Below are 26,105 nucleotides of genomic sequence, written 5' to 3'. Positions count from 1 at the left end.
TAGGCATAGAAGATGCACTTTGTGTATGTGTTTGTGTGTGTGTGCGTGTGTGTGTGTGTGTGTGTGTTTTTGTGTGTGAGGTAGTAGTAATGCCCCTGGTTGTTTCTGTCCAATGCCATCTGGTAAATTCCAGCACAGAGGGCATTTTAGCTTGCCAGCAACCCACCCCCCGCCCCCCACCCTCCTCTGTCTCTGTCGCTCTTTCTCTTTCCCGTGCGCGCACACACACACACACACACACACACTCCTCTACACACAGAGCATCACGTGGGTTGTGACTGCAGGGCAGTACTCTGTTCTGAAAGAGTGAAAGAAAATACAGCGTTATGGACGTAACTGCTGTCTCCCAGCCATTGCTCCTCTCTAGTCTCATGCTCATTCTCTCCATTTTTCAGTCTCACATGTTACATCATTCTCTTCTTTTAAATGTCTGCCTAACCTTTGTTGTAGTACCTGCGGAGTGAGTAAAGACAAGAAAATGTGTGTTTGTGTGCTCTGTCTGTGGTTGAAAATAGCCTTCAGTTCACACTGGTGCTCATGCACATCTCACAGTATTTGTTTTGAAAGCATTTCTTAAGAGTTGCAAATTTTCCACCAACATTTTACCACCTGACAACAGCAATATAAAAAGACACATACATTTACATATATGCCAGATGAAGGCTGTATATAGTTTTAACTGCATGTAAGCAATAGGTATGTTCAGAGGATAAAGTTAGAGTATGGAGGCTTTTTAATGTACCAAAGGCCCATTTCGACCACAGGACTCTCCCCAGGGACTGGTGACCTTTTGAGGAATTGTATGCGTTTCAGTGGCTGGGACTGGGGTCAAAATGTCAAAATCCAGGGGACATTTTTTTTTTTTTTTTTTTTTTTTTACCCCAGGAGAAATCCCCACGCAGGGGTAGGAACTTTTGAATCACCCAGGAACTTTGGGTGGTTGGGGCTTGCATTGCAGCATCTCTGGATGATCAAACACACACAAAGCGCCACTTCAGCTCGTTACCACTTCATTTCTCTTTGTTTGATAACAATAAAAGTAAAGTTAGACTTTGCTGTCAGCTTCCCGACTCATTTTAAAAAAGACAAAAGAAAAGGAGAGATAGAGAGCGCAGGCAAGCAAGGGAGTGAGAGAGAGAGACAGCACTGGTGCTGTGCATAAGAGAGCCAGTGAATGAGAGAAATAAAGAAAGAAATAAAACTTTATTTTCTGATGTTTTCGCAGCAGTTACATTCTAAAGCACAGATTAATAACCATCAAACACTCAGCAGATGATTAACTGTGGAGACACTAGTTAGTTAGTTTCCTCCTCTGCATCTCTCTCACACACACACACACACACACAGCTGGCGGGCTCTGCTTCTCTCCTGTAGCCAGTAGAAAGTAGGGCTGCTCGCCAGAGAAAAACGCAGTAAAAAGTGTCAGAAAGGGGTTTAAAACAAGTTAAATAGCCTGATGCCTCACGACTGTAAAAATTACATGTAAGACAGGTTTTGCTGTTTCATACGTCAGTGGACTAATTGATCTCATCTTTGTGGGCCTTCAGACCCCGGTGGAAATGCAAACAGCAAGGGGCTGAAGGAACCTTTTAGTTCCTTGAAAAGTTACCCTGGTAATACTTTATCCAGGTAATTTGTGTGGAAAAGCAGCTCAATATCATGAGTGACTGAGCCTAGATATCATCTGTGATTTTGGATATTGTAATATCGTGATATGGTCTAGGTGTTTGTTCCTGGTTTTCAAAGCTGCATTACAGTAAAGGGATGTGATTTTCTGGACTGATATATTTAATATAATGGTATTATAATTTTCTAACTTATATCCACATTACTAATCATTGTTTATCCAAAATTTCTTAAGTGCTGTATCCCACAAAACCATGACCATCCTAACAATGTTGTCACATATTGATATCAAAGTCCATCCATCAAATACATTGTGATGTTTGATTTTATCCATATGGTCCAGCCCTATTTGCTGCTACATAAGTAACACATGACTTTGTTTTAGCTTTAATCATAACTTGTCTATTCCAAGCCTGATGCTTCACGATGTTACTTATGTGTAATAACAGCAAAAATGCACTGATAAAGAAAAAAGAAATCATTACTTTAAATTAATCACGCAAATACATGCTGGATCCAGTTAAGCATTTTGTGAACCACAGTTTTAAACTTGAAAATCTATCTTGTTTCGTTATTGTTTCATCACCAGCAGTCATTCTTATTTTGCTATAAAACTCTCAGTATAATCTAAATTATGGATGCCTTGGGCACAAGGGAAAGCCTGTGCTTGGCTGTGCATTCAAGAGATGAGCTGAAAGGTTACACATGAAGCCGGCCGACTGCAGGAGCAGCAGCAGAGACCACCTAGGAGGGAGGAGGGAGTGGCAGGGCAGAGACAGAGCGGAGGAGGGGAGAGAGAGGCATGGGAAGGCAGAGGTCACTGCAGGGCATGTTGTTCTCTTTGGAGCTGAAGGAGAAGGGGGAAGCCCAGCGGGGGAGGCTTTGCTCGACTCCAGGGGTTTCACTCGGCTGAGCTCAGGGAATCGTGGGGGAAGACAGAGGTTAGACACCCTGTGATGGAAGTGAAGGACAGAGAGGAGGTCAAAGCAAATGGACAGACGAAGGGGTAGGAGGTCGCGTCATCACCACCACCACCTTCATCTTCATCATCATCATCCTCTTTCTGTGTGGTCCCTTCGCACTAAGAGCCTTCTAACATGTGGCATGTTGCCCTTCAGCTCTGTGTGTTTTCTGCCAGCTGCTTTCAGCGCTTTCAGAGCGAAAGTAGCAGAAACACTTGTAAACCTGCAGCAGCGCTCTCACAGGAACTGAGCCGAGGGCACATGGACGATGAAGTGGGAACCGGCAAATAAACATCCAATCTTTCAATACCGCCTTTGGGAAGCAGCGGCATACAAAACAAAACAACAAAAAGTTTCTAGTGCTCTGATTTTGTTAACAAAGCAAAACACAGTAGTTCTCCAACTTAAACCAGCCATTTCTTACCACAGGGTCACACTTCACAGTCATCTATTTCCTGACACCAGGGTACATATAGCAAACACTGTTACATAAAATAGACAGAGATAAGAAACCCATGTAAATATAGTGCCAAATATATCACTGCAAAACAGTTTCCAATGCTTTTTATCTAAATATTTATTTAATATAATTTTGCAAAAATGTTTTGTTTGTTTGGGTTAATTGTAAACTTTGCCACCCCCCGGCAAAGGGTTAACAAGTTTCAGGCGCCACTTCTCGTGTGGGTGTAAGAAGACTTGTGGTTGTCAAACAGATACCTTCTGCCACAGATGCTTGAGGAAATTGCAACCTCATGTTGCTCTACATACAAAATATCATGCCACTTTTTACTGATTACCTTGATGTCGATATTGTAGAGATGACTATTAGTGATTTAAAGAGATATTACCTACGTACAATATATTTTTGACAAACTATCATTAGTAAAGTGGGTATGATGACCAAGCAGGTAGAGACAAATAATACAGCTTGAACAGCCTATTAACTTCAGAGGATTGCATCCACTTTAAAACCAGGAAACGACAAAACGTATGCCATATCTCAATATAATGATATTCAAAATCCCAGAGTGTGTGGGTAAAAGCCCACATGTTGACAAACATCTGCCGTTTTTGTGAGACAGTGAATCCCTACCAGCTGCAGGGGTGCTGCTCTCTGTCCGACCCCACGCTCTGACCTCCCCGTGGCGCAGCTCAAACGGACAGGGAATGCTGCAATCTCAATCAATAAGGTATCAAATTGTTGTCGTTATTTTTTATTATAGCTCATCTGGCAGCACTGTGACCACAGGTACGTCTTCATGTGGGCGTGCAGCTGCGTTTCACCGCGTTACTTCATTGTCTGCCTCACTTCTTCTCTTGTCTTTCAGCGGCAGGGAGGGACAGATAGTCTAGACGCTGACAGAGGGATGGGGAGAGAATCGATTGAAGCATACGAGAGCGATTTCACGTCTAGCTCCACAGCTTCAAAAGCAGAGCCTCAGCAAATACTCAGCAGGCAGCCTGTGTGTGTGTGTGTGTGTGTGTGTGTGCGTGTGCATATGTGCTCTCACGTGTGTGAGTGTAGTAGGTGATTCAACACCACGTAGTTGGATGACCGAAAGGACAACGTGACATTTCTTCCCCTTCTTCACCTTCACGTTTCCTCTTCTCGCCGCCTCACTCTGACCTTCATTGTTCCCTCCTGAAGTCCTCTCTGCTTCTCTCTCATTACCTCGCTCGATCCCCTGGGCTCTTCTCTGGAAGTGTCAGCGTTTCCTCGGCCCTCCTATAGCATCAGACCTCGTCATCACTATCATGGCGTCTCTACAGCATCAGCACTTCGCCTCTGTTGCCTGATACAGAACATTTTGCTTTGTCAATCTTTCTCTCTCGTGCTCTCTGTCTCTTCTCTCACTGTTCAATCCCTCTTTCTTTCTCTCTTTCTGCATCTGATTGTCTCCTGGTGTGCTTCTTTCTCCGTACACCCCATCTTTCATGTTTAATTTCCCTCCCTTGAAAATATTTATTGGAGTTTTGTTCTCTCTTTGGTGATGAGGAGAACGGAGCCTCCCCTTTCCTGAGGTCTGATGTTGAAAGCACAGGGCTGTCTTCAGCCCTTAAACTGTTACAGATGGTAAGCTTTAAGACCCTGGAAAACTTCATGAGAGAAACCAGTGGAAATACTCAAGTGACAGTGGCATCTTTTTGCTGCAAAGTGACATCCTTGCTCGCTTTGTTTCTGAGCGCATACACACGCCACATTTGTGCACACACAGACATGCTTCTGCCTTTACCTCATTTCCTCCGGTAATTTGTAAAGTGTCTTCTTATGGACAGATCTCATGTCTTATAATGTCATTATCTTTACTTCCTGTGTCAACTGTGAAGACATAAAAAGCTCAGACCTTCATCCCATCGACCAGTGACAGGGATGAGTATGACAGTCTCCTTTGTACTATATAAAGGCAGATTTGAACAGCAGTGTGTGTCTTGTGCTGCCAGCAATAATGTTCTGTATTTATTAATAATTGTTTAATTAGGCAGAGGACCTAATTAATCATGGGAAATGATTAATTGGAGGCTGAGTGTGGCAACTACAATCTTTTGTGAGTTTGAGTGTCTGCAATCATTGTGGGACTGTGGGCAATTAAGCGAGATTACTTTGTTTGACTGCGCGTGTGTGTGCGCATGTACTTGTGTTTGCAGGCCGGTTTGTGAACTGCTGCATTGAGTTTTTATCTGTGTGTTTAACAATTAGCAGCAAGCTGAGGAATGTGCGGTGTCGCCGAGTGTTGCGTCCTTAAATCTCAAGAGCGTTGCAGTTAAGTTGATGTTGTTGATGCCTGGCAACAACTAAAACAAGATTAAGATCACACAGCTGCACAGCTTCTGAGCGACTCCCTCGGCTCTCGCCGGACCGCAGTCAGGTAAAGATGTACGCCCGCTGATATCAAATGATCCCGAGATGCACTGAGGACAGGCAGCAGCCACCAGGATGGAGTGTTAAACTGTGTCTCAAACAGTACTCATGATCAGTAGGTAGTGGAGTCAGATGGGGTCTGAAGGTAATGTCAGCTGTTCATACCATGGGAATAATTCTGTTACTTCATGTAAATTCAGTAACAGGCCATCGGTGTCGGGTAACTCATCACTTTCTACAAATTGTAATCACATTACTTTACTAATTACTCTTTTTGACTACTAATTACATCAATTTTGTGTTACTTTCTACAACCCAGATTAGCCCCTATCTGAGGAAGAGCGAGGTACGAGAGCACAAGGTTTCTCTTCATTGCATACCGAGGGTTTTCTGGTTGAATATCATAATTGATAATGGACTATTTTTCAATCACAACTGGAAGCGAGTTCAGTTTATAATTTTAAATGATCCAAAGTGGAGAGTAGTTTCAGTGTTTTACTGTGTGGATTACAGGCTGTTTAAAATGAAACTGCTTGTTACCTTTAGCAGACAGGAGGCAGACCGGTCGACCAGATTAACCTCATCTCATATTATTTTCTCCCCGCTAAGCAATCCGTCCACCTCTGTCACTGCTCTCTTCTCAGCCGTTTACTGATCCAACCCACTGCTGTAGACGACATGAAAGCATGCAGGGAAGAAGAGTCATTTTGATTATTTGATGTGATTTCTGATGCATTCAATTTGCCACAACTCCACTGAAATCCTGCGTTCAAGTAATGTTAGTTACTTGATTTTTATTTGAAAAGTAACTGTAATCTGCTCAGCGAAAATTCAGACCTACTTAAAATGTCACTGCATTACCCCCAACACTGCAGGCATTGTTTGCACAAATTGTGCATTGTTATTAGGAAAAGCAAATCCTTCCCTTTCTTACATGGCATGACAAAAAGGTAGCTTTGCACACAACATTTACTAAATTTGCTGTTAAAAAACATCAACCCATGTCATCAAATCACACCATGAGAACCTTAAAAAATACACTTTGAAAAAGAAATGCTCAATGACAGTCTGATTTAAACATGCTGCAAAGAATACATCCATGCCGTCAAGGTCTGCTTATTTTTTCCAGAAATGATGGCGCAAGTAGCTCATGAGTAAATCGTCTTGGCTCCTTCCTGTTTCTGGTGAACTGTCCAGGGGTCCGCCATTTCCTTGGGATTCCTGTTGCGAAATTTGTTCCAGTTAATCGGAGAGCGAGCTCCATATAAAATTTGCATGATGCACCGTAAAAACAAGTGACACATCTAAGCTCACCATACTCACCTAACGGAGACAACATAATCAAACACTGGCTAAATCTTTCATTGAATAGATGTAAAAAGTGACACGCTTTACATTTTAATTATAAATGTAAATATTATCAGAGGACAACAGCACATGTTTGTGCAGGACAGACACATCAAGGAGGCACTCGTTTATCTCATCTGAGGTTTATAGCCTTATTTATATTGTTTCCCAGAGATACTGTTCAACCACTGTTAATGTTTATGCCACTCATCATGATCATGTGCATCGTCAGTGACTCATCACTGTCCAAATGTTCCTCAGCATATTCAGTAGCCCTGCTCTCTGATTCACAACGTACTGAATTGGGGTGTGGTTTGAGACATAACCTCACCCCCTATTCACACCTGGCTTTAACACACCTCTCAGGTGATCCGAACACACAGAATCAGGCGTTGCGGCACCGTGCGCAGTTTTGTGAGCAACGCAGTGTGACATCGGGTTGCGTGAAAGCTGATTGTAGGTCAACCCCCTGTACCACGCACTGCCTCTGCCAAAACGCACTACACCCATTAAAGTAAATGAGATTCCTTGTGCTTTTTTTCTCGCAATGCCTGATCCTTTGTGAGCGCGGCCTAGGCTGACCACTTGTGTTCGGATTTCATTACTGCCACTTCATTCACTACGTCCTTGTTGGGGAAACATTAGCATTTTCACTACAAATGACGGGGTCAAACGTGTCCCATACCACCGTGCTGGCTCGAGTGATCACAATGTGTCTTTGTGGTTGTTCACACTTGCATGTAGCGGTGTTCACTTGTGATCCAGTCACCTGACATGCATATTAAAACAGGTGTAAACTTACTGACAGATACATTGTGACTCCACTGAAGCCAAGCATAAATACAATAGTTTACCCTTCGTGTGCAATTACAGAAGCAACATAACTAGTTGTTCTGCACTTGGTTCTACTTCCTGATTTGAGTATTGTGTTCTGGTTTTTGGAAAGGGCAAGTAAGTTGCAGATCAGCAAAAACCTACACATACCGCCACTAGCACTAAGATGAAGGGAGCCAACTTGCTGACAGTCGGTGTAAATATTTAGCTGGGCTTGAATCTATAACTCTTTATGGATACTGCTGCCCAAACAGTTGTTAGCAATGCAGGGTGTTAACATGTAGTGTGGAACATGAGCTCCTGCAGGATCTGAGAAACACAGGTCGATCACACCTTTTGCATTCTTCACTGAGTAATGCTAGATAAAGATGCCTTTGATCTCTGTGCCTCCACTCACTTTCCCATCAGTGACCGTGGATGTGTGGATGGATAATGTGGTTCCATCTAGTTTTGGCATCACTCACATTTAGCATGTTAATTCATTTGGTCCCCAAGGGTATTGAACAGCCATTTGAAGTGCAGAAAGAAAGACAGAGACAGACAGACAGAGAGAAAGAGATAGACAGGGGAGGCAGCCATGCATAGCAAACTTGCATCAACTTCTTATGACAGCGCTGATCACGGAGAGGAAGGGGTAGCGAGAACGTTTGATCAAAGGCGCGTACCTGGCATCTGTCAGGAGACAGGAATGCAGCACTGTGTGTATGTGTGTATGTGTGTGCGCAGGTCTGTTTGTGTGTGTGTGTATGTGTGTGCACAGTATATGTGAGCGTTAAGAGGTGAATTTTCAGAGAGGGGGTGAGGAGAGATGACAGCATGAGAGGGACCTCTACCTGTTTCTGGAGAGAGGAGGAACGACTGATGGATTAAAGGGTTATCTGTGAGTAAACGGTGAGAGGGAATGATGAGGAGCGAGGACAGTGAGCAGGGAGCTGTCAGGTGCAGCGACGAGTGTTTCGGTGCCTACTGTAACACAGGAAACAGCCAGTCAGTCTTGTGACAGGAAAGAGAAGAAAGGAGAAATGAAGAGAGGGAGCGAGTTGATTCTCATTTTGAGGAGGAGGTAAACATATGAAAGGATAGACCTTTTTGGGTGTCAGTAAAAGAGGACGAGACCTTGTAGAAAGTGATGAGGTTTGATGGGGCGAGTGAGTGACGACTGACTGAGATGTCTGACTGATAGTGGTGCGAGAAGGGAAAAGGAAGACAGAGTTGTCTTGCTTGATCCAAACTCCAGTGATAACTTCAGCAGCAGAATAATGATGCCTGGGTTTTAAGGACGGTTCTGTCTTTTCACTGCAGAACCTAAAACAGAGAATGCCTCTAGAGTGACATTCCTGAATGGCAATATGGCGTCTGTCATAGAGTCCTTTGCAAGTCTAACAAAGTTGCACATGCAGGAGACAAATAAGGTCAAAGAAATACTCACATCCTGCAAAGTGATGATTTGACCTCATAGAATTACCATAACCCTCAAATAACCTTTCCCTCAACCATTTAACGGCAAATGCCATATAATGTTTGATGATACTGAAAGGGAAATAAACTTTGCTGGTTTTATTACACTTCTAAAAGAGCCATTTTAGCTGCGGGAATGTAGCTTGATACTCCAGAAAGTGCACTTAATATCTGTGAAATTCACACATAATTCTGATTAATAACCTTATTTCTAACCAGGCAGTAAGTTATTCAAGTCCACCTTTTTTAAAGGAGCGCTGAATAGTCCACTCACCTTTCACAGAGAAAGGGAAACAGGAAGGAAAAATTCTGCTGGGATTTGGAGCCATGTGCGGCTCCAGAAGTAGCAGACTTAACAACTCAAATATACAAGCATGCTATTATGCCCGGCTGCCACATACCCGTAGCCTCAAAGCCTGGTAGTTGTCGTCAGTTGGATAATGGCTCAGTCCTCAGGGAGATGCACTGAAAATCAAAGCGACCGGGAAGAAAACCCTTACAAGAAGCCGTCCATAGTTTGGAGATGTTTATGGTTTGCAGACGTGTAGATGACACTACACATGAAACACGGGAGACTGTGCTCTTTTGTGGAATATAATGTCAGTCTGCCCAAGTACACCACTTGACACAACACACTGATTTAAAAAAAACAAAAAAACAAAAAAAAAAAAAACAGGGTGGCAGTTTTATAACTATTCACCTAATTCAGCTAAATTACCCTCAAATTAAAGGTGACATTATGCGCTTGAAACTAACAGTCACTGTGTCAAAACCTACAGCTTCAGCCATTTAGAAAGGAACTGTGAAATACACAAGCAATAAAGATGTGGCCCACAAAGGCTGTCAAAGTGAGCCGCTTTTGAAAGCATATCAGCCTTAGTGTTATGTAAGTAAGCATAAAAAAACATCTGTCATCAGGGTAGAATCCATCGCCTCGGAGATTTTTTCTTACAAATGTAACAAGGTGTCCGTGCTGAGTGTTCACTTCTGCTGCTGGACTTTAAACTGGAGGGCTGATGTCCTGGTACAGTCTGTATGTTTTCACTAAACTGTCCCTATTAAATATTTGTTAAGCCACGTAGTGTGAGTCGCGTTTTCACGTAAGCAAGCCCTGACGTCTAGAGAGCTCTCAACTACCCCTCTGACTCCGGTCTGTGCCTAATGACGGTAAAAATAAATTTGTAACAGCGCACAGATCTGGGGAGAGGGAATGATCAGATCTCTATTAGTGAACTTTCCTCTCGAACTCTGTGTACCGAGTACAGTATGTGATCTATTTTTAGTCACGTCATCCCACTGCTTTTAATGATTCTTCCTCCCACCCCGTTTATACCTGCAACCGTTGTCCCAAAGAGCACCAGAACACTTTTAGAAATACAGATTTCTATTTTGATTTCCTGCAAAAAAAAAAAAAAAAAAAAAACTTTCCTCATTTTCCAGGGTAGTTATTTCACCATGCTTGGTAACTGTGAGATCTGTACAAGCTTTGGCTTCATTTGAGTTGTAGCTACAAAACTGAGCAAGAAAGAGTCAACAAGAACCTCTAAACAGTCCAGCAGACTAATGTAGCAAGCACATTATAGGAGCAGAGCTTACCAGCTTTACTGAAAAAGAACAGGAAAATACTTTTCTTTTTTGAAAACACTGCTGTTCAAGATACATCTTTGTGTATGTTCTCTCATTCATGGCCTTGTGTGTCAACAGTAACATAATGCAAAACCTTCACTTTCACAAAAGTATTAATATCATAATGGAAAGCTACTCCAGTAACAGTCAAAGTCCTCCATTCATAGTCACGCTGAAGAAAGAGTATATATGTATTAGCAGTAAAATGTGCTGAAGTCTGAAAAATAACAGTATGGAAGAATGGCTCCTTTCAGAGTGTTAAGTCATTGATGTAAGAAGCTTTTTTAGTGTTTGAGGTCTTACTGCTTCATATACTGCTTAGTTTCAACTTGAACAGTGCATCATATTTTATGTTTTGCAGGTAAAACCACATTCTGCAAAGTCACCAGTAACTATAGCCGTCAGAAAAATGTAGTGTAGCGCAACGTACATATTTTCCCTTCTGAAATGTGGTGGGGTAAAAGCATAAAGTCTCCAAAAATGGGAACATTTAGACAGATAAGTAAAGTGCCAGTAGCCTAAACCTCCAAACTACATTAATTGGGTAAATGTGCTTAGTTACTTTCCACGTCTGCATTAGGTGAAGATGTTGTTGAAATCTTTCTCAACTGCAAATACGGACATTATATGTGATTTCAGTATAGACTAGCTCCAAAATCTAACTAATGACTGAAATTGCAAAAATCATACCTAGAAGGCTGTCTTTCAGCCACACTGGAGTGTCTGTAATTGCGGCAGAGAATGCCTCCTGTTATTATGGCATTGTGTCTTTTATGCGATGATCACCAACACGTGTACTGTCTAAAAGGATTTCCACGTGGTGCACATGGCCTACACAACAAAAAACAAAACAACACAGGAGAAAACAACATAGATGACTAACTAGCGCCCTGGTTACCATGAGAGTTGGCATAGCAACCAACAGAGCATGACTATGGGAATTATCAGTGCGGTTGGAAGGCGTCTTTGACCAGTCAGATCGCTTGGCTGAAACTACCTGTTGTATAACACTGAAAGAGACTATTTATCTGAAGATCAAAACGTGGAGGAACAGTGGATTTGCTTGCTCTCACAGCCAGTAACATTTTCTCTCTCTAGGTGTGTTTGACTTAGCTTATTATCGTGCCTTACTATGTACACTCTACCTCTGTAGATTAGTCATGCGCTTGTGCATAGTTGTCTAAAGGCTTAAAAACTTTCTTCAACCTGTTTTCTCCCTCTCGCTCATGACATTCAAGAGGAGAACTCGGTCAGGGATCGCTGCTTTCACCTGACCTGTTTTTGTCATGAAAACAACAGGTTCCTAATGTTGTCCACACCCTTTGTCTGTAATACACGCTGTTGGCAAGTGGGACAAAAACAAAGCATGACACACAGGCCGCTATCGATAAGCGCCCTGTGAAAATGGTTAATGATAGTCGGAGTGGAGCTAGGTCAAGGTCCTACTGTTTATTTCTAGATCTTAACTACAGTGGAAAGGTCTGTCACGTCCCTTGGCGGACTAGAGTGAGCAAGATGTTTGGGCTACGCATGCATGAGTACTGTATGTGCCTTGACAGCAAAGCTATATTTGGACAGTGTAGCCTACAAAATGTGCTCTTTTTCTGCCTACTTGTTTTTCTTGACTCCTAAAATGGAAATTTGATGTCTTTATTGTTTACCCCTATGATGAATGTTACCGCGCTTGAAAAAAATGATGTTAATCTAAGTCTCTACGTATCTCTTTCCTGTGTCTGTGCTGCCAATCTATCTGCCAATATGTCATCCAGAGTGAGAACTAAATACAAAAACACCAGAGTGAGTCATTTATAGGTGAGCTGCCAGATTATTGTCACTTCTTTGGCCTGAGCCGTAGCCGTTCAGTAATAAACACTCCCTCCTCTCGCAGAGACACAGACTGTGCAGGAATCTTTGCCTTGGGAATTGTTTCTCATATCAGACTCTCATCAATCAGCCACTGTTTCGTAACTGCTTTGTCTGTGTGGTTGTGTGTGTGTGTGTGTGTGTGTGTGTGTGTGTGTGTGCACAAATGAAAAAAAAAAAAAAAAAAAACTTGCACAAGTGAAGAAGCTTAGCAGTCGGCAACAGACAATATAATATCACATATGATGAACTCAGAACTGGGCTCCATCATAACAGTTGATTTTCCTGTGGGTGTGTGCTCACAGCAAAAATATCTGTGGAGGCGAGGTGAGGCCACAGGTGCTTCTGTTGCCACACGCAGTCGGCTTGCAGATCCATCACATATGGTCAAGCCCTTTTTTTAAAAAAAAAAAAAAAAAATCGAGTTTGCAAAATCAACATCAACAATCGGCCGCTTTCCAGTGAGCAGAGACATAGGAGCGCCAATAATGGGTAATAATTTGTAAGCTTGCTAAAACCAGTGCGAATAAATCCATAAACGAGTGTGTTTTCTGGCAGCTCTGTTTCTTCCTTTTCACTCCGCAAATTTGGTCTAATGAAGCAAAAAGCAGCGCCACAGTAATATGTCTGTCTTGCTGTCTACACTGATGTGCAGCCAGTGGACAAAGTGCCTTCAAGTACACATCGGCGAAAGCATCTGTTGACAATTCATGTGGGATTTATGCTTTCAAAACGGAGCGCTCTTCAAACTAAAAACATCACATTTTTAAGTTCACAGTTGAATTTTACAGTTTGCCCTGGATGTATTGGGTAAGATGCACCCAAATCGCTGCTTCATCCAGCCTATATCTCTTTCAAAACAGACCACAGTCTTGCCAGTCACCCACCCCCTCTCTAAATATTCATTCATAGAATTAGACTTCCATATTGACAGTAGCAGCTAACCTTACTGTGTAAACTATGCATGAGGCTGCTCTAATATATTCCCACAGGAAAGCTTCCCACTCTATAATTTGTTGACTGCTAGAGAGGGTCTAAAGAGCAGCAATATTCTTTAATGCTCTTGTGCGTGCACACAAGACACACACAGGCACCAGCGAATGCACACAACTACACAGACTCATACACACACGCGCCTGGGATTGCCTCGAGGTGAATTTGAGAGTGGTACTCAAGTAGAATAATTATAGATGGCATTGGGTATCCCACTCTCCACCGTGTGATGTGTGCAAACAGTGTTTAGCCGTGGAGTGATTGCTTACTTCACATGTTTACATCATGACTCGCCGCTGTAATCAGCAGGCTCACGTCGTCGTAGCTCAGAGTATGTCTAAATGTCTGCTCTTGGAGGCTTGGCAAGCAGGCAGTCGAAGCGCCACGACTCCGCGCACAAGCAGCGTGTTTGTTTGTCAGGGTTTTTCAGAAGTGGCCAAGAATAATGGCTACTGCACCAGCAAGTTCCAACATCCTGTTACACATTAGCATATCTCTGAGACACTTTCACATCCTCTCTCGCAAAGCTGTGATACAGTGCCGTCAGAGAATAATCTGTCCTTGAGAAGGCACATCGGAGAGGAGGCATATTCACCATGTTGTTGATTCCAATTCTCCACAAGCACAAAATTGATCTTGGCTTCTTAGAGCTGATCTCAGACTAAAGTCTACACACCACGAGATCACAGTGGCAGCTGGAACGTGCTGTGTATGTATGTGTGAATGCATGAGGAAGTGCATGCTTGCCTGTGCGTTTGTGTGTTCGGTTGTGTGCATGTATGCATCCCCGGAGCTGATGTATCTGTTTATAGGGAATGGATCGCAATTGAATAGACTTCCCTGAGCTAGCTGTGAAACCTCGTTACAAGTCCCTCTGTGGATGAGGGAACAGGAAGAAGGCATAGTGACCCTCAGGGAGAGGGGGAAGGGAGAGAAAAAGAGCAAGAGACAACCAAGACCTTACCTCAAAGGGGGGAAAAAATGAAAAAGGGTGACATGAAGAAATGCAAGAATAGTAGGCAGCAAAAGCCCACCCTAGAGATAGGAAGGAGAGAGAGAGAGAGAGGGGAGGGTGGCCTGTTAGGACAAAGAGTGCACAGAAGGACAAAAAGAGGGACAGCGCAAATAAATGGAGACTAAAAGTTGGGCAAGGTGATGATAAAGAGAGAGGCTACATTTACTTCATCTAATTAAAGCTAGATCAGCGCGTGCTGTTATTCTAGCCTCACGTGTTCTTTCTTATGCCGCATATTGTACAGAGTGGGAGATTGACAGGGCGGGACGGAGAGAGAGAGAGAGGCAGAGAATCAGAGACAGAGAGGGAGGGAGGAAGGGGATGCAGAGAGTGCTGCAGGAGTGGAAGAGAATATAAAGGGATACAGTGAAAAGGTGTGTGTGTGTGTGTGTGGGGAGGGAGGTGAGGGGCGCTGTACTGTTGCATCTTGTAGGTGTTATCAGGTTAAACCACCCACCACTGGCTGTTGTCATGGTGACACCATGGTAACGACCAGGTGTTCATCCAGGAAGACGGAGTGAGGCTTTCCTTACGGGGCGAGGGGCTCTCCACACGTGTCATTTTCCACCACAGCTCTCGATTTTTGCTTGTGTGAGCACATTAAACGGGGCCGGTGTTACACAAAACAGGTTTTCCCTATTTTTTTTTTGCATAGATTTTGCAGTGTAGGATGTTATTTTAAAGGGGGCTTTTTTTTTTTTTTTTTTTTTTTTTGTTAACAGGCCATTCATTATTACTAAACCACTGGCTGTTGATTGGCTGTTAGTGTTGTCAGCCCCGCCTACCTCCTGTCTGCTGCCCCACCTGATTTGTGAAAAGCTCGGTTGGACTGATGCAAATTTAAAATCCTAAATGACTGACTGATTTTCGAGGAGGCCCAGTTATGACAAAGCAGCTGCAGCCATTTCTGATTCCCTTGTGTTTCTGAAATTATTCTCGCCAAAACTAGTAGACACTTGTTTGCTGTAATGCCCTGTTTTTAAAGGATTTTAAAAAGATGGTGGCAGTACTCCTTACTATTTCACTTGGTGCGCTGTGGGAAATAATGGAGCGTATCAAATTACCTAAAATATTTCCTCACTATTTTCTCTCATTTAACTGTCACATATGTGTTTTTTTAGACAACAGCTCATCACATAAAATTGCCCAAAAAAAATGATAACCCTCTTTCCCCGAATCCCGCTTTAAATATAAGTGTCACAGCAGATGTGATCATGTAATTCTTCGAGCCACTCATTACGTTACTGCAGCCATATTCCAGATCGTAAAGCAGCTCCGAGTGGGATGACAGGTGAACTGCTGGCAGCTGTGAAGTGCAGCGCATATGATGCTGAGATAGCAGCAGACACGCCGCAATTACAGGTAGACAGACAAGCCAGAGCAGAAGAAGCAATCCCCAGTTAAAAAGTGATGTTTATTGTTTATGTCAGTTTGAAGAATGGAGTGTCAGAAGTTGTTGTGGGTAACAGCTGATGGGGTTGTATGTGTGTGTGTGTGTGTGTGTGTGTGTGTGTGTGTGTGCGTGTGTGATGTATATGTGAATGTGTGTGTGTACGGAGGGCAGCAGTGGTAGCAGCAGTGCCATATGTTAGCAGCTGACTCTGTACAGTGCATGTGTGTGTTTGTGGATTTGTCTGTGCATTTACTACTGTGTATTTATGTGTGTGTGTGTGTGTGACTGCCTGCCTGCATGTGTTTGCATACAGTGTTGTCCTGTACGGCCCAGATCCTGTGTGTGCGTGTGTGTGTGAACGGTTCTAAAGAAAGCCGAAAAGTATCGAGTGATCTTTCCTGAGCTGCTTTAGCTCGCTGTATACTATGTACTGTATGTGAGAGGGTGTGTGGGGTCGGTGGCTAGGTCAACAACTGTTTGTTTTTTTCCCCTGCATATCAGTTGGTGTGTATGTATGTGTATGTGGCGCTGTGTGTGTATGTGTGCGTCTGTGTATGGCTCTCCCATCCTAAGAACTATAAGCTGATTTGATAACATGCTTAGAGAGATCTCTGTTTCAATCCGTTGGTGTTAGCTCTCTTACATCACTGCAGTGGCTGTGTGTGTGTGTGTGTGTGTGTGTGTGTGTGTGTGTGTGTGTGTGTGTGTGTGTGCGTCTGTCTGTGTGTGTCAGTGTCACTCACAGGAGTCAGGGGTGGTGGTGTAGAGGGCCGACAAAAGCTAGGCACATGGGAACACACCATGAACAATGTCACACACGTGCCTGTGCCATGAGCACAGACAGCAGGAGCTAGACACACACCACACACACACACACACACTGTACACAAAAGCAACACACAGCGACCAGACAGACCTTTGCTCTGGCTCTTAAAGGCATACTGCTGTTAAACACACATCAGGCTAGTTAAGAGATAAGCTTAAAATAACCTCTGTTCTGCATTATAATGCCAGGCAGTGCTCTGCAGTGGATGATATGCAAACACTGGTTGTAAATGCTGAACAACACACGACGTTTAGTTCACCTCCGTGTTCTCTAAGCTGTTTTTGGGCGATTTGAAGGCAGCAGGGATAAATGCAGAGATGTGTTGTTAGGCAAACCCGTCTTTGTACTCTCCTGCCCTGTATGGCCATGAAAATGACACCAGTGTAAAGGGTTTTTTTTTTTTATTGTTTAAGAGTAATAATAATAATGATACTCTGTGTTGTTGTTGTTATTATTATTCTTGTTATTGGTAGTCATAGTAGTAATAATATTATACTGAATACCAAATTATCAGGAATTAGTTATTTAAGATATGTCACTGCAACAGAGTGGGCTGAGAAAGCCGGGCTGAGAAACATAAAATATATAATCAGGAAGGTCCTTGAATGCAAAAATAGTATTTTAATAAATGCCACTATTTTTGAATTCGAGACTTCCAGACTGTATATTTATATATATTTATATATATTTTTATTAAGGACAAGGTTGGTAATGCTACCCTTTTTTAATGGCAAACCCAAAATAGCATATTCATATTTTGTGTTATTTCCACATTGCCAACCAAATGTGCTGCTGTCGAAATTTTGAAGGCACTCATTCTCTGTCTTAATAACACAAATTAACAATCTGAGTGCGCCTTATGTCTGCCAGCCTGTTTATTATTGGGATTTCAGAGTTCACCCAGTTCAGGGAAATTAACTAGGTTGGACCTGGAATAAAAAAAAGTGCAGTGAGCAAGAGCAGCAGGTCCTTTGAGTGTTGTAAATGACGGTGCGTAGGAGAAGACCAAGTAGCCTGCAAAACATGCAAACAAACTGCTGCATGCTCTCTCTTATTTTTGGTCAAAATATTTCACTGATAGAACCTACATGTTAGTCAAATTATCCTCAAGTGGGTCAAAAATATTTGCAGACAGTTACATGAATAGTTTTTATCTCCGGACAGATCCAAATAAAGTGAAGGAACAAAAAAAATAAGAAGTCACTTGTGAGTTGTAGAGATGAGAAGGTGAGAAATTACTAGGGAGTGACAGAAGTTGAAACCAAACAGAGAGACAGAGGGATGAGAGAAAAATAAAGAGGAAGCGAGAGAGACAGATGGGGGTGATCCTGCAGAAGGAGGCCCATCAGCCAACACGGATTTCTGCAGGGTCCTAATGTCCCGCTTTATTTCTGTGCTGTGACATTCTCACTGTCGACTCCGCATGTGAGCTTTATTGTCGGAAAGCGCATACAAAAGGAAATTGTTGTGGCCTACTTAATTGTCAGCATCAATGTATTCCTAGATTTACAACATTAGGATGTGACATAAACAACATGTGTTTATATAATATGCTGTTTGATGTGTCCGTCAATGTGTTTCCCATACTAATGCATCCTCTGTGTGTGTCGTCTGTGTTGCAGATTAATCTGCGGCTGATTTTAGTCAGCGGTAAGACAAAAGAGTTCCTCTTCTCTCCTAATGACTCGGCAGCAGACATTGCCAAACATGTCTATGACAACTGGCCGATGGGTGAGTAACTGTCCTCAACTACCACAGCACTTATTACTGCTAATGGCAGTGATAATTATAAAAGTGTCAGTAATTATATCCAGTGAGGCAGTGGAAACTGCATTATATAGCACACTTCATGTGAAGCTTTGTTTTTTTCCTGTATGGTGTGTGCAAATATGGGTAGAAGTTATCCAGACAAATTCCTTTCATTTATTTTATTTGGTAAAAAAAAATCTGTTTTGATACAATCATTTCTTTTTCTTCAAGATGCAAATTCAGGTCACTTAGACAGGATGAGACGCTTCATTTTTCTATCCCGAGTGCCATCAGACTCCATCACATTCACAAAACCACATTCTACTAATCATATCTGTTCTTTACTCAGCAGTATCTATGTAACAAAGCAAAACAAGACAGACAAAATGACCTAAGTTTTACATTTTTACACAACTTCCATAATCCTCACATTACATGGCAGAAGCATTCATTTGGTTGCACAGCTAGTTTTCATGCACTAATTCACTGCCAGTCCACATTTCCCAGGGTAAATCTGGTGAATGTGTACATTTTTACACCCTTGCACTTGTCTCACAGTGGCTCTCTCACAGTCTTGTGACTATGATTTTTTTTTTTCATGGGTATGGCGAACCATGTGGCCAAACGATCTCTTTCAAATTGGCTTCTGTGGTAAACTGCGATCTGTGAAGCGTGGGATATTCATTCATGTAACACCACATCAAATGATGAAACACATCTGAAGCCAATACTTCTGTATTTTTTATGCCAAACTGGTGCATATTGGCATATATACCTCATCGCTGTTGGTGGACAGATAAGGCGTTGCTGTGTTAATAGCCTACATATTCAGTGTAGATGTAGTTTGGTCAAGAAATCAATGCCTGATTGATCTAACATTTTAATTCAGCTGTGGATGCACCAAAATACAATTCTCCTTTACATCCATGTGTAAAGCAATGGAGATGTACAAAACATATTTGCCTCTCAACTGTATTCTTTAAATGTGATATTTGAATCTGGTGTAATGTAACTCCATAAAGCCAATAACCTGTTCTCAAGGCCCTACTCCATCAGTTACTTTTCAGTCTATGTCCTAATCTCATTCATTGAAATTGAGCGAAGTGAAATGCTCTCTCCGATGGAAAATAGTCCCGGAGCCACTTCCGTGATTAATGAAAGGGGACGACTTTGTTAGCTGCAGAGGCGAGGCACATGGAAGATTTTGATTATATGTTTCAAAATCTTTAGTACGCACACGTGATTTGCAAAATGGTTTGTTGGAGTGTAAAATGTGGGTAAATGGGTCAAATAAAGGGTATGCTCATTTAAAAACAAAATCCCACACCCAAGCAAGTTGCTGGCCATTGGAAAAATCACACAGCTAAAGACTGAAATAGAGCACGCTTCTCTATAGGGATGTCACGAGAACTGATACTTAGCTGCCAAGTCAATAACAAATTTTTTAAACAATACCGACACCAGTGTTTTTAGTGTCAATACTATTAACACAGCTTTGCCAATGTTGCACTTGTAACTTAGTGTTCCTATTCTAATGTAGACTGTATGTTTAAATATTTGACACAGATGAAGTTTCTGTATACTTGTTAATGCAGACTTTTTACATAAAGTGAAAGAGTGTGTGCTGCATGGGATTTCTGCTTTGCTGTGGTATAAAGTCAGGCATCTAAAATTGTGAAATATCACAAGTGTTGGTGTCAGCTACCTACAGTAAATTCTGTTATCATGATTTCCCTACCTCTCTAGCCAAACATGTGGGAATAAACCACATCTTTTATTCACTCCAGAGGAGTGTGCAGCAATCTCTTTCTGGCTCTTGAACCATTTTTCCACATTTTCTACACATACATATTCTGGCATTTTATGATAAATCTCACTATTGCATAAGCAGTGCTGCTGTGTGTATATGTAATATACTCCAAGACAAGGTGTGTATGTTTGCTGGTGGAGCAGTGGACATGGGACATGGGACTGGGATGCTCCATAGAAGAGAGTAAAGCAGGAAAGCACCTGATCAGCTTGGGTGCCAGGGAAGTCATATCATATTCAAATAAACCTCTAATTAATGAGGTCTACATTGCACTGTGGGACTGCACAGAAACTTTACGTGCTGCGGTTAAATGGAGTGCACTCACCTCTCTGCCTGATTGCTGTTGGACTATCCATACAGGATTATGAGCTCACAGTGCAATGCCCCTGCACCCCTGTAATAACACCCACCTCTTCAGCTACCACTACTCCACTGGCAGCATTCATTCACTACTGTGTTGCTACTCTTCTGCCAGCCTGCATGTGAGCAGACTGTTGCCTTTTTCTCCACATGTTCTCCAAACAAATTTCCATCTGCTGCCGTGACTGTGCTGCAATTAGATAACACATTGCAATAAAAGTTGTAGGTCAGAGAAGAACGCAGACATCCTTTCCATGCGCGGTGTCCCACAGTTCACAGGAAACAGGATACTGCAGTAGAGTCTAACGTCTACAAAATGTATACTCTTCATGTTTTTCTGATAATCTTTTCCCGAAGCAAGCAGTCGTGTTTTAGATCTTCAGCATCATTTTCTTGCCTTTTATCCAGCCATTGGTTTCTACTCATTCCACTACGATATGAAAATGAACTTTCGTGTTGAAATTTGTCAGAGTGACACGGTCTCTCTCCCAGAAAATAGTCCCCAGGGAAATGTTTACTTTACACAGAGAATTATCAGTTCCATGGCTTATGAATGGCAACGGCTTTGTCAGCCGCAGAAGCAGAGCACTATAAGGTGGGTGTTTCAACCAAATATTCAAATTGAAAATCAGACAATTTTGATTATATGTTTTGAAATCATTAGAACCCCCACTTGAGTTGCAAAATGGTTTGTCGCAGTGTAAAATGTGGGTAAATTGTAGTAAATGGGACAAACATTCAAAATAAATGGTGTGCTCCTGAAAAAAACAAAACAACACCCAAACAAGTTGCTGGCCATCAGAAAAAATCACAGAGCTGAAGAGTGAAATAGAGCACGCTTTTCTTTAGAATGGATATTCAGGTGTCAAGTCAGTCGTGGAAGTTTTAAATAATACCAGTACCAGTGTTTTTAGTGTCAGTAGCTTTAACACAACTTGACAGCTCACTCTGTAACTCAGGGTTGATAGTCTGCTTCACATTCTGGAGGGTAAAATCTACTAATAGAGTGTAGGTAAAATATAGAACACAGACAGGGTCATTCACCTCTGCTTTGGGTCAGTTTCGTTTCATTCCAATTAGTTAAGGAAGAACCCAAAGAAAGCAGATCTGAACCTTGGAGGACCCGGAGCCGGCTCAGCACCAACACCTTCTGCTGCAGTCGGAGATGCACATCTGGCCGCCAGACTCTTCTGCCTCACAACTCCTCCCTCTGTTCTCTCTCCCATGAAATACTCTTTTTTTTTTTTTTTTTTTGTCTTTGGCTCTTCAAGCGTCTCTTCTCACGTTCTTTTTCCTCTCAGTCTTTCTCTGTTTGGGGCTTTCTCACTGTTCTATAACACATCCTGTAAAGCACACATATGGTGTAGCAGGGCTGAGTGACATGGTGAAAAAAAAAAAAAAGCATATTGCAGTTATTTTGACAGACATCGTGACTGCTTTATGATCATTTTTGCTTAATGAGTTTCATTTTTCACCGACAAAACTTAAAATGATGACGTGATTTTCACTTGGGTCTGTACCAGGCAAACATGTTTACTCACATGTGGAGAATACAATTTTGTAGGACCTCGTCATTTATATTGCTACTCCATGTATAATGCTGTTCTGTCACACATTTTACCTTGATCAAAAAATTGCAGCTTGTACATTGTGGGTATTTCACTATATTGCAATTCTGATACTGTTTTGATTAATGTTCACCCTTGCTGTGTAATTTATTGATGCAGTGTGGCGGTGAAACTGTTCTTATACCATTCTTACATGGCCTTTTACATTTTTTTACATTCATCAGCTATGTTCAGTTGGAAGTATCTTTGTTTTGTTAGGTTTGGTTCTTTATTTTGATTTGTAAATGCAATTCAGAATTACTGAGGGCTCATTGAAGTAAGGACCATTAAGGCTCAGTTAACAAAAAAAAAAAAAAAAACAGCAACAGCCATGGAATAAGTTGACTGTTGAATCTCAACAGCCCTCACTTCATTTGACCCTCGCAAATTGTGTGTTGTGCACCTTTAATTGGCCTTAAAGTCCATCTCAGGAATCATTAAAAAGGTTTTCAAAAGGTCTTAAATTTAGCTGTCTGGAACCTGCTCATATCCTGTGAATGAAGATGATCATCATCCATCATCATCATGATAGGAGAATGCAGCATGTGAGACAGATGAGAGGACTGTGACCATGAAAAGGAAAATTAGACTAAGAGAATGATGACAAGAATGAAACAGAGGCAGGACAAAGGGAATACCGTACATAACATTGCCTGTCCCTCTTTCTCCATGTAATTTTTGCGTTCAACTCTCTCTCTCCCTCTCTACCCCCCTTCTCTCCCTCTCTCTCTCTCTCTTCCTCTCTATGTATGTTTTTTCTTCTCAGATTGGGAGGAAGAGCAGGTCAGCAGTCCCAACATTCTGAGGCTGATCTACCAGGGTCGATTTTTACACGGCAATGTAACGCTAGGAGGTGAGAAAACACACTTGTGGACACACACATGCACAAAAAAAATACACCCAAAACCCCCCGATATACTCATAGACGCACAGAAATACACAGCAGTGTATTGCTGGAAAGTTCTTTGCCGTTCCCGTCTTTTCCTGAGCCGCAGAACAGAGGTACCTCAGTGCTCTGGACAAGCCCGCTTTGATGGGGAGAGGGAGGAGAGAGGAAATACAGAAAAAGAGAGGAAAGAGATCGGTCAGAGAAGGGGGAAGACCGGTGTTTGAGTAGACCTCAGGCAGCAGACCGAGGGAGGGAGGGAGAGAGAGAGAGAGAAAGGAGAAGAAAAAGAGAGGGTGGAGGCGTGACAATGAGAGCTGTAAGTGAAAAGAAAAAGAAGATGGTTTCTTTGGAAGCGGCCCGCTTCACTTCTCCCTGGCTTTTAGGCTTTTTGTCTACTTAACCCAATTTTCATTTGACCGTTTCGTTTTGTGTGGTTAATGGGGATATGGCTGTGCTTAACCCTTTTACACTCATCCCATTACTGCCATCTATCTGATAAATCCCTTATCGTTGGTTTAACATGTTTGCACGTTTGATACAGAATCCTCTTAAAGTCGAGCCAAAACTCCCTGTGGAAAGATAAAGCCCAAAATTTCTGACAGAGTTGTTGCCAATATGAGCAGGCCGTTCAGGATTATATTACTCCATAGGGGTGAATTTCAAATGGTAGCATCCCTGGAACACAAGGCAAGTGAAAGCACTGCTTATCAGGGTTATAGTGGGATGAATATGGTTTTGTTGGTGTTGCAATGCAAACACACACAAACGCACGTAAGCACACTTCCCTTTATTGTATGATTGATGAGTCAGATGATACTGATGGACTATGACTGTGTGACTTCGTAACCATGGATATGCTTCACTGAATAACCTGTACACCTTTTCTCTCTCTTTCTCTCTGTGACTTTCTTTCCCCTCCAGCTCTAAAACTGCCCTTGGGGAAGACCACAGTGATGCATTTAGTTGCCAGAGAGACTTTGCCTGAGCCAAATTCCCAAGGTAACCGGCTCTCCATCCAACCCCTTCCCTTTCAGAAGGCCTTTCACACGCTAAACAACTCTAAACGTCTTGGTCCCAGCCATTATTTATCTCTACACACGGCTTCTCTTTGAGAAACAGCCACTGGTGCAAATAATTGGCTCCCTCAAGTGCATCCACAGGACACAGCGCGACGTGTAGAGGATACTGCTAATATAAGTCATATCGTGTGATAGGTCTTTGGAAAGCAATTTTTATACAAGCACAGTCGTAGGTAGGGCTGAGCAATATGGACAAAATGAAAGACCTTGATATCTTTGACTAAATACATCATTTTTGTTTCTTGATAATCACTGGTAGGCTGTATCAAACAGATACTGGAACAGCTTGAACAGTTAATAAGTTGAGAAAATTGCACTCCTTTACTATAAAGCCTTTAAAACCAGGAAAAAACAGCACATATGCCACATAATGACATTATGCTTAGGGCTGGGTGTTGACAAGTACCTCACAATTCAATACAACACGTCAGAATACATGGGTCATGATACAGTTTGTATCCTGATACGTTGCAGTGCTCCACAGAATTTACTGAAAATGTAGAAATAGATGCTAATTACCATTCCAATTTAATAAAATAGAATTAACATGATGCTTGACACAATACCCTAAAATATAGATCTGTATAAATGATAGATATTGATACAAGGTGCTAGAGAATAGATACAGCATTGCAAAAAATAATGTTGTGATATTCAGCTGTTATTTTTTGCCCAGCTCTAAATCATTGTGTCTAATCCATGTTCAGTTTAGTTGATAAAAGTCACTTGATTTTTAAAATCCATCTACTGAGCTGCCTTTCTGTCTACGAGGTCACTGGGTGACAGAGAGGAGCAGTTTGGGCTTTGATTCTGATGCTGTGTGTGTGTGTGTGTGTGTGTGTGTGTTCTCAGGTCAGAGGAACAGAGAGAAGACCGGGGAGAGTAACTGCTGTGTCATTCTGTAAATACACACCTCCGCCGTCGGCCCACTATCCTACTCGTCCTCTTTCTCGTCCTCGCCGTCCTGGACCTAATGAGCTTGTCCCCTGTCCTGGAGCCTGTCCACCATGCAGATACACACACACACGTACACACACACACACACACACACACACACACACACACGCAAAGACAGCAGGCTCAGGCTAATCCAGGACATAGAGAGAGTAGGATATTGATTATAGAATTGATTCTTTTACTTGAGTAATTGTCATAACAGAAAATTAGAGGAAGGAACTGGATCATCAGACTTTTGCATGTTTTTTTAATGCACACCTTTTTAAGCCTTCTGCCATACTCTTTTGCTCTCTCTCTCTCTCTCTCTCTCTCTCTCTCTCTCTCTCTCTCTCTCTCTCTCTCTCTCTCTCTCTCTCTCTCTCTCTCTCTCTCTCTCTCTCTCTCTCTCTCTCTCTCTCTCTCTCTCAGACACACACACACACACACACACACACACACACACACACACACATCTTGTCCACTCAACCCCAGCCAGTCTGCTGGTCTGACAGTTCAGCTCAGTTTCTGGCTGGCTCCTCGTTCTAGCTGGTTGTCATAGTAATGCAGTGCCCAAGTTTGTGTGTGTGGCCTTGTTCTCTTATATAGACCGCAGAGAATTTTAACCACTAGCAGCTCTTTCGACGCGCACACACACTCACACAGTGTTACACTATGACATTTGTGTAAGTATCCAACCATATGTGCTTGTGTGATCTCCCTCGGCGCCGCAGATGAAGCTTAGATGTGCCTGATCAGAGTACTCATACCAATGCGCACACACACACACACACACACACACACACACACACACACACACCAACACACACCTGTGTCATTTTTACTGCCCTCCTCTGCATGTGCCCTTAAAGTGC

At 42.4% G+C, this 26,105-nt stretch overlaps 1 protein-coding gene across 1 annotated transcript in view; it reads left to right on the top strand.

The window, feature by feature from the left end:
- The window catches only part of ubl3a (ubiquitin-like 3a), a 39,816-nt gene extending 14,232 nt beyond the window's left edge, over nucleotides 1–25,584 (top strand). The window contains exons 2-5 of the mRNA XM_030068864.1: nucleotides 18,426–18,534; nucleotides 23,096–23,182; nucleotides 24,140–24,217; nucleotides 25,150–25,584. Of these exons, the coding sequence (XP_029924724.1) occupies nucleotides 18,426–18,534; nucleotides 23,096–23,182; nucleotides 24,140–24,217; nucleotides 25,150–25,202 (327 nt within the window). The 3' untranslated portion in view covers nucleotides 25,203–25,584. The remainder of the gene's footprint in view (nucleotides 1–18,425; nucleotides 18,535–23,095; nucleotides 23,183–24,139; nucleotides 24,218–25,149) is intronic.
- The last annotated feature ends 521 nt before the right edge of the window (nucleotides 25,585–26,105 follow it).

Source organism: Myripristis murdjan, chromosome 14, assembly GCF_902150065.1.
Source record: "Myripristis murdjan chromosome 14, fMyrMur1.1, whole genome shotgun sequence".
NCBI lineage: Eukaryota > Metazoa > Chordata > Actinopteri > Holocentriformes > Holocentridae > Myripristis > Myripristis murdjan.
Note: the sequence above shows the minus strand (reverse complement) of the source record. Positions and strands in the feature narration are given on the sequence as shown.